Genomic DNA, 10000 nt, shown 5'->3' with positions numbered 1-10000 from the left:
ATCTTGTGATTTAGACTTTCCCCCTCAGAATCCCTATTTTATATCTTGTGATTTACTTTTCCCCTCAGAATCCCTATTTTATATCTCGTGATTTAGACTTTTCCCCTCAGAATCCCTATTTTATATCTTGTGATTTAGACTTTTCCCCTCAGAATCCCTATTTTATATCTTGTGATTTAGACTTTTCCCCTCAGAATCCCTATTTTATATCTTGTGATTTAGACTTTTCCCCTCAGAATCCCTATTTTATATCTTGTGATTTAGACTTTCCCCCTCAGAATCCCTATTTTATATCTTGTGATTTACTTTTCCCCTCAGAATCCCTATTTTGTGATTTACTTTTTCCCTCAGAATCCCTATTTTATATCTTGTGATTTACTTTTCCCCTCAGAATCCCTATTTTATATCTTGTGATTTACTTTTCCCCTCAGAATCCCTATTTTATATCTCGTGATTTAGACTTTCCCCCTCAGAATCCCTATTTTATATCTTGTGATTTAGACTTTTCCCCTCAGAATCCCTATTTTATATCTTGTGATTTAGACTTTTCCCCTCAGAATCCCTATTTTATATCTCGTGATTTAGACTTTTTCCCTCAGAATCCCTATTTTATATCTTGTGATTTAGACTTTTTCCCTCAGAATCCCTATTTTATATCTTACGATTCACTTTTTCCCTCAGAATCCCTATTTTATATCTCGTGATTTAGACTTTTTCCCTCAGAATCCCTATTTTATATCTTGTGATTTACTTTTCCCCTCAGAATCCCTATTTTATATCTCGTGATTTAGACTTTTTCCCTCAGAATCCCTATTTTATATCTTGTGATTTAGACTTTTCCCCTCAGAATCCCTATTTTATATCTTGTGATTTAGACTTTTCCCCTCAGAATCCCTATTTTATATCTCGTGATTTAGACTTTTTCCCTCAGAATCCCTATTTTATATCTTGTGATTTAGACTTTTCCCCTCAGAATCCCTATTTTATATCTCGTGATTTAGACTTTTCCCCTCAGAATCCCTATTTTATATCTTGTGATTTAGACTTTTCCCCTCAGAATCCCTATTTTATATCTCGTGATTTAGACTTTTCCCCTCAGAATCCCTATTTTATATCTCGTGATTTAGACTTTTTCCCTCAGAATCCCTATTTTATATCTTGTGATTTAGACTTTTCCCCTCAGAATCCCTATTTTATATCTCGTGATTTAGACTTTTCCCCTCAGAATCCCTATTTTATATCTCGTGAATTAGACTTTTCCCCTCAGAATCCCTATTTTATATCTCGTGATTTAGACTTTTCCCCTCAGAATCCCTATTTTATATCTCGTGATTTAGACTTTTTCCCTCAGAATCCCTATTTTATATCTTGTGATTTAGACTTTTCCCCTCAGAATCCCTATTTTATATCTCGTGATTTAGACTTTTTCCCTCAGAATCCCTATTTTATATCTTGTGATTTAGACTTTTTCCCTCAGAATCCCTATTTTATATCTTACGATTCACTTTTTCCCTCAGAATCCCTATTTTATATCTCGTGATTTAGACTTTTTCCCTCAGAATCCCTATTTTATATCTTGTGATTTACTTTTCCCCTCAGAATCCCTATTTTATATCTCGTGATTTAGACTTTTCCCCTCAGAATCCCTATTTTATATCTCGTGATTTAGACTTTTTCCCTCAGAATCCCTATTTTATATCTTGTGATTTAGACTTTTCCCCTCAGAATCCCTATTTTATATCTCGTGATTTAGACTTTTCCCCTCAGAATCCCTATTTTATATCTTGTGATTTAGACTTTTTCCCTCAGAATCCCTATTTTATATCTTGTGATTTACTTTTCCCCTCAGAATCCCTATTTTATATCTCGTGATTTAGACTTTCCCCCTCAGAATCCCTATTTTATATCTTGTGATTTACTTTTCCCCTCAGAATCCCTATTTTATATCTTGTGATTTACTTTTCCCCTCAGAATCCCTATTTTATATCTCGTGATTTAGACTTTTTCCCTCAGAATCCCTATTTTATATCTTGTGATTTACTTTTCCCCTCAGAATCCCTATTTTATATCTCGTGATTTAGACTTTTCCCCTCAGAATCCCTATTTTATATCTTGTGATTTACTTTTCCCCTCAGAATCCCTATTTTATATCTTGTGATTTACTTTTCCCCTCAGAATCCCTATTTTATATCTCGTGATTTAGACTTTCCCCCTCAGAATCCCTATTTTATATCTTGTGATTTACTTTTCCCCTCAGAATCCCTATTTTATATCTCGTGATTTAGACTTTTCCCCTCAGAATCCCTATTTTATATCTCGTGATTTACTTTTCCCCTCAGAATCCCTATTTTATATCTCGTGATTTAGACTTTCCCCCTCAGAATCCCTATTTTATATCTTGTGATTTAGACTTTTCCCCTCAGAATCCCTATTTTATATCTTGTGATTTAGACTTTTCCCCTCAGAATCCCTATTTTATATCTCGTGATTTAGATTTTTCCCCTCAGAATCCCTATTTTATATCTCGTGATTTAGACTTTCCCCCTCAGAATCCCTATTTTATATCTTGTGATTTACTTTTCCCCTCAGAATCCCTATTTTATATCTCGTGATTTAGACTTTTCCCCTCAGAATTCCTATTTTATATCTTGTGATTTAGACTTTTCCCCTCAGAATCCCTATTTTATATCTTGTGATTTAGACTTTTCCCCTCAGAATCCCTATTTTATATCTTGTGATTTAGACTTTTCCCCTCAGAATCCCTATTTTACATCTCATGATTTAGACTTTTTCCCTCAGAATCCCTATTTTATATCTTATGATTCACTTTTTCCCTCAGAATCCCTATTTTATATCTCGTGATTTAGACTTTTCCCCTCAGAATCCCTATTTTATATCTCGTGATTTAGACTTTTTCCCTCAGAATCCCTATTTTATATCTTACGATTCACTTTTTCCCTCAGAATCCCTATTTTATATCTCGTGATTTAGACTTTTTCCCTCATAATCCCTATTTTATATCTCGTGATTTAGACTTTCCCCTCAGAATCCCTATTTTATATCTCGTAATTTAGACTTTTTCCCTCAGAATCCCTATTTTATATCTTACGATTCACTTTTTCCCTCAGAATCCCTATTTTATATCTTGTGATTTACTTTTTCCCTCAGAATCCCTATTTTATATCTCGTGATTTAGACTTTTTCCCTCAGAATCCCTATTTTATATCTCGTAATTTAGATTTTTTTTCCCCCTGAATAGTGAGATAAAGTCTGTTGCCTTTTTTATATTTAACATCCTGGCGTTAATAAGCTTCCATACATGGAAAATGTCATGTTTTGAGTGCCCTCTCAAAAACAATCTACTTTTTTTATAATGAAATGATGTGAAGTATTTGTTATATCATATTCCAGACACTCTCATCGGAGATGTAAATTGGCTCAAGAATTAAGAACAGACATTATTACTGATAAAACACATGACTTCAGTTGTTTATTTATACATTTCCAGAGAAAAACGTGTCCAAAATAACAACAACACCATACAGTAAACTCAAACAATGACAGTGTGAAATGCTGCTGACACTGGAACGCTGCTTAAAAAACAAAAGCCAGGACACAAACGCAAACGATGTAAAAATGGTTTTAAAACGCCGCGTCTGCGCAGCCAGTTCACTCAAGCTCCGCCTCCTTGCTCCCGTTGCCGGCGGAAACGTCGCCGCCCTCTGCTTTCTCTACACACTCGTGCTCCTGCGTCTGCTTGGCTGCTTCCTGTGGGCCTGCGCTCTGATTGGTGGGCTCCTTCGCCACTTCCTGCAGGTTGTACTTGCGGAAGAGCATGTAGTCGGAGACGACGCTGACGCAGCAGACGCTCTTGATGATCTCGATGATGATGCTCAGCTCAGGGTTGCTCAGATCCACCTTGTGCAGCGGGTTCATCTTGTCCACCAGACCTGAGAGCCACCGAACACACACACTCATCTTACGAGAGACAGAAGCAACACTACACTGCTCTTAACCAAAGAATCACCCGCTCGTGTGGTGTGAGTGTGAGGTGACGTACCGGCGACGGCTTTGATGACGTCGTCCCTCTTGCTGTGGCTGCTGTTCCGGGCTTTGAAGCAGATCTGGTACGTAGCCCTCAGCGGCGCCTTGAACCAGCGCTCCAGATACTCGCCCAGGAACTTCTCCATGTCCTCCGGGAACGCCCGACACGTGCCGCTGACCGGCAGCATGCGCAGGATCACACGAGACTTCCTCTTCCTCGTCTGGTGCAGGTCCGACAGGATGTGATGAACCAGCTCCTCGGGGTCTGGGGGGGGGGGAGAGAGAGAGAGGAGAGAGAGAGAGAGAGAGAGAGAGAGAGAGAGAGAGAGAGAGAGAGAGAGAGAGAGAGAGAGAGAGAGAGAGAGAGAGAGAGTGTTATCACCTGTCCAGGTGGAGCTCGTGTGATTCTCTGATCTGACTCTCACCGACTCCATGCGTGCGAATGAACACGACGTTATTGGCTCCGCTGTCGACCGCACTGAACCTCTGCTGACGCTTCTTCATCGACGACTGAATCTGAGACACTTCCTTCTTCAGCGCAGCCTCTGCGTCTTCCTCACCCTCCTCATCCTCACTGGGGCCGTCTGTGGGCTACACACACTACAGTAACACATCTATAGTGCACTATACTACAGTAACACATCTATAGTGCACTATACTACAGTAACACATCTCTATAGTGCACTATACTACAGTAACACATCTATAGTGCACTATACTACAGTAACACATCTCTATAGTGCACTATACTACAGTAACACATCTCTATAGTGCACTATACTACAGTAACACATCTCTATAGTGCACTATACTACAGTAACACATCTCTATAGTGCACTATACTACAGTAACACACATCTCTATAGTGCACTATACTACAGTAACACACATCTCTATAGTGCACTATACTACAGTAACATCTCTATAGTGCACTATACTACAGTAACACATCTCTATAGTGCACTATACTACAGTAACACATCTCTATAGTGCACTATACTACAGTAACACATCTATAGTGCACTATACTACAGTAACACATCTCTATAGTGCACTATACTACAGTAACACATCTCTATAGTGCACTATACTACAGTAACACACATCTCTATAGTGCACTATACTACAGTAACGCATCTCTATAGTGCACTATACTACAGTAACACATCTCTATAGTGCACTATACTACAGTAACACATCTCTATAGTGCACTATACTACAGTAACACATCTCTATAGTGCACTATACTACAGTAACACATCTCTATAGTGCACTATACTACAGTAACATCTCTATAGTGCACTATACTACAGTAACACATCTCTATAGTGCACTATACTACAGTAACACATCTATAGTGCTCTATACTACAGTAACACACATCTCTATAGTGCACTATACTACAGTAACACATCTCTATAGTGCACTATACTACAGTAACACACATCTCTATAGTGCACTATACTACAGTAACATCTCTATAGTGCACTATACTACAGTAACACATCTCTATAGTGCACTATACTACAGTAACACATCTCTATAGTGCACTATACTACAGTAACACATCTCTATAGTGCACTATACTACAGTAACACATCTCTATAGTGCACTATACTACAGTAACACATCTCTATAGTGCACTATACTACAGTAACACATCTATAGTGCACTATACTACAGTAACACATCTCTATAGTGCACTATACTACAGTAACGCATCTCTATAGTGCACTATACTACAGTAACACATCTCTATAGTGCACTATACTACAGTAACACATCTATAGTGCACTATACTACAGTAACACATCTCTATAGTGCACTATACTACAGTAACACATCTCTATAGTGCACTATACTACAGTAACACACATCTCTATAGTGCACTATACTACAGTAACATCTCTATAGTGCACTATACTACAGTAACACACATCTCTATAGTGCACTATACTACAGTAACGCATCTCTATAGTGCACTATACTACAGTAACGCATCTCTATAGTGCACTATACTACAGTAACGCATCTCTATAGTGCACTATACTACAGTAACACACATCTCTATAGTGCACTATACTACAGTAACGCATCTCTATAGTGCACTATACTACAGTAACACATCTCTATAGTGCACTACAGTAACACATCTCTATAGTGCACTATACTACAGTAACACATCTATAGTGCACTATACTACAGTAACACATCTATAGTGCACTACAGTAACACATCTCTATAGTGCACTATACTACAGTAACGCATCTCTATAGTGCACTATACAACAGTAACGCATCTCTATAGTGCACTATACTACAGTAACGCATCTCTATAGTGCACTATACTACAGTAACACATCTCTATAGTGCACTATACTACAGTAACACATCTATAGTGCACTATACTACAGTAACATCTCTATAGTGCACTATACTACAGTAACGCATCTCTATAGTGCACTATACTACAGTAACACATCTCTATAGTGCACTATACTACAGTAACACATCTCTATAGTGCACTATACTACAGTAACACATCTCTATAGTGCACTATACTACAGTAACACATCTCTATAGTGCACTATACTACAGTAACACATCTCTATAGTGCACTATACTACAGTAACACATCTCTATAGTGCACTATACTACAGTAACACATCTCTATAGTGCACTATACTACAGTAACACATCTCTATAGTGCACTATACTACAGTAACACATCTCTATAGTGCACTATACTACAGTAACACACATCTCTATAGTGCACTATACTACAGTAACACATCTCTATAGTGCACTATACTACAGTAACACACATCTCTATAGTGCTCTATACTACAGTAACACATCTCTATAGTGCACTATACTACAATAACACATCTCTATAGTGCACTATACTACAGTAACACATCTCTATAGTGCACTATACTACAGTAACACATCTATAGTGCACTATACTACAGTAACATCTCTATAGTGCTCTATACTACAGTAACACATCTATAGTGCACTATACTACAGTAACGCATCTCTATAGTGCACTATACTACAGTAACACATCTCTATAGTGCACTATACTACAGTAACACATCTCTATAGTGCACTATACTACAGTAACACATCTCTATAGTGCACTATACTACAGTAACGCATCTCTATAGTGCACTATACTACAGTAACACATCTATAGTGCACTATACTACAGTAACATCTCTATAGTGCTCTATACTACACAGGGCTCCAAACAAAAAAATCAAGTAAGGAGCCATTGGCTCCTATAGGGGGAAAAAACAGGCGCCAAATAATTTTTTTAAGAGCCACATAATAATGCATTTACTTTTAGTCACACTGTTGTGTGCATGTCTCTCCTCTTCTTACAGTTTCAGCATTTTCATCTTGTGAATGTTCTGGGAACTGAAGCTTATTTGGGAACTGAATGTCACTTCCGACTTATGAACTATATACAGTCCAAAATTTTTTTTTATATAATAAATAATAAATTCCCGCAGCTCGCATGCACGAGAAACTGCACGTGCTAACGGTGCAGTCTGTGGAGCATTCTTCGCGATTAGCCTATGTGATCGCGTGCATTTTTATGCTTGTTACTGTCCCTGTGTTTTCTCACAGTCTCTTTTTTGAAATGGTTAGTTCCTGTAATGAACTCCGTTTTCCCCGCTATTTCTTTGCCCGCTCTTGAACAAAAGTCACAAAAAAAAATTTGTGTCTCGTGATCATACCTCAGTAGGGCTGCACGATTTTGGCCAAAATTATTTGTTGATTTGTCACATAGGCTAATTATAACTGCTTTTTACATTCATATTGTGCTACATCTCCTGCTAATGTGTATCAAAATAAAATGGGTCCTCTTATTCACCAAAATTCAGTGCTTCTCCAGAATAAATAAAATAAATATTTTATTATAAATAAAATAAATTAAAAATATTATAATATTTTAGAATAAATAAAATACAATCGTTTTTAAATCAATATTTTGTGTCAAATCATTGATTTATTTGGAAGGTAGCCATGTAAGCGGGATCCCGATGTCAGTTAATAAAATTCTGTAGTTGTTATTTGAAAGGTCTCTTGTTATTTGAAGTCTCTCGCGCGCAGACACCCTTATCGGTCTCTCTCGCGCACTATTGCTCGCGGACAGACACACTCTGTCTCATCTCGTCCAGTTCGCTTCGCTTTTGTCCAGTCCGGCAAAACATTTTAGTTTCTACATCTAGAAACTAAGCTGTGCGGTGCAGGGAACAACTCTGATTATTGGCTCGTCATGGAGTCAGCGCTAGATTGGCATTGCAAAAAAAAAAAAAAAAAAAAACTTTCATATGGAGCGTTCTATGAACAGAATGACGCATTTAAAATATCCCATATTTTTTGTTAGCAGAGGTGTGTCATGCGTGCTGGTGATTGACAGAGATGAGGATTGCTTGAAGAAGTCCAATATTTTTCGCTTTGACATTTTTTTGTCTGACGCGAAAGGTGACATTCGTTTTACCCGCTCATATTTTGGCGCTTTCACTCAGTTCACACAAAGCGTCTCATTTCATGACGTTAACAAAACAAATGAAGCGATAGGCTACTGGTTATAAAACATGCATGTATGATGCAGATTTTACAATCAAAGGGAGTAAATTTGTATTGTCGCCAATGGCGACCTTGGCAGAAATTTCACTCGCAAATAAATATATTTGGTCGCAAATGCGACCATTTTAGTCGCAGTTTGGAGCCCTGCTACAGTAACACATCTATAGTGCACTATACTACAGTAACGCATCTCTATAGTGCACTATACTACAGTAACACACATCTCTATAGTGCACTATACTACAGTAACACACATCTCTATAGTGCACTATACTACAGTAACGCATCTCTATAGTGCACTATACTACAGTAACACATCTCTATAGTGCACTATACTACAGTAACACACATCTCTATAGTGCACTATACTACAGTAACACACATCTCTATAGTGCACTATACTACAGTAACACGCATCTCTATAGTGCACTATACTACAGTAACACACATCTCTATAGTGCACTATACTACAGTAACACACATCTCTATAGTGCACTATACTACAGTAACACACATCTCTATAGTGCACTATACTACAGTAACACACATCTCTATAGTGCACTATACTACAGTAACACGCATCTCTATAGTGCACTATACTACAGTAACACACATCTCTATAGTGCACTATACTACAGTAACACACATCTCTATAGTGCACTATACTACAGTAACACGCATCTCTATAGTGCACTATACTACAGTAACACACATCTCTATAGTGCACTATACTACAGTAACACACATCTCTATAGTGCACTATACTACAGTAACACGCATCTCTATAGTGCACTATACTACAGTAACACACATCTCTATAGTGCACTATACTACAGTAACACATCTATAGTGCACTATACTACAGTAACACATCTCTATAGTGCACTATACTACAGTAACACACATCTCTATAGTGCACTATACTACAGTAACACATCTCTATAGTGCACTATACTACAGTAACACATCTCTATAGTGCACTATACTACAGTAACGCATCTCTATAGTGCACTATACTACAGTAACACATCTCTATAGTGCACTATACTACAGTAACACATCTCTATAGTGCACTATACTACAGTAACACATCTCTATAGTGCACTATACTACAGTAACGCATCTCTATAGTGCACTATACTACAGTAACACATCTCTATAGTGCACTATACTACAGTAACGCATCTCTATAGTGCACTATACTACAGTAACACATCTCTATAGTGCACTATACTACAGTAACACATCTCTATAGTGCACTATACTACAGTAACACATCTCTATAGTGCACTATACTACAGTAACGCATCTCTATAGTGCACTATACTACAGTAACACATCTCTATAGTGCACTA

At 37.6% G+C, this 10000-nt stretch overlaps 2 protein-coding genes across 2 annotated transcripts in view; one reads left to right on the top strand and one right to left on the bottom strand.

Annotated features, from left to right (window-relative positions):
* Positions 1-10000, top strand: part of mslnb (mesothelin b) — a gene marked incomplete at its 5' end in the record, with an annotated part of 567774 nt that overhangs the window by 156564 nt on the left and 401210 nt on the right. The window lies entirely within an intron of this gene.
* The window catches only part of thumpd1 (THUMP domain containing 1), a 7062-nt gene continuing 526 nt past the window's right edge, over positions 3465-10000 (bottom strand). Inside the window, exons 2-4 of the mRNA XM_079615223.1 lie at positions 4470-4635; positions 4061-4309; positions 3465-3950 (exon numbers count right to left, since the gene is read on the bottom strand). Coding sequence (XP_079471349.1) covers positions 3670-3950; positions 4061-4309; positions 4470-4635 — 696 coding nt within the window. The 3' untranslated portion in view covers positions 3465-3669. The remainder of the gene's footprint in view (positions 3951-4060; positions 4310-4469; positions 4636-10000) is intronic.

Source organism: Phoxinus phoxinus (genome assembly GCF_949152265.1).
Source record: "Phoxinus phoxinus genome assembly, chromosome: 6".
Classification (NCBI taxonomy): Eukaryota; Metazoa; Chordata; class Actinopteri; order Cypriniformes; family Leuciscidae; genus Phoxinus; species Phoxinus phoxinus.
Note: the sequence above shows the minus strand (reverse complement) of the source record. Positions and strands in the feature narration are given on the sequence as shown.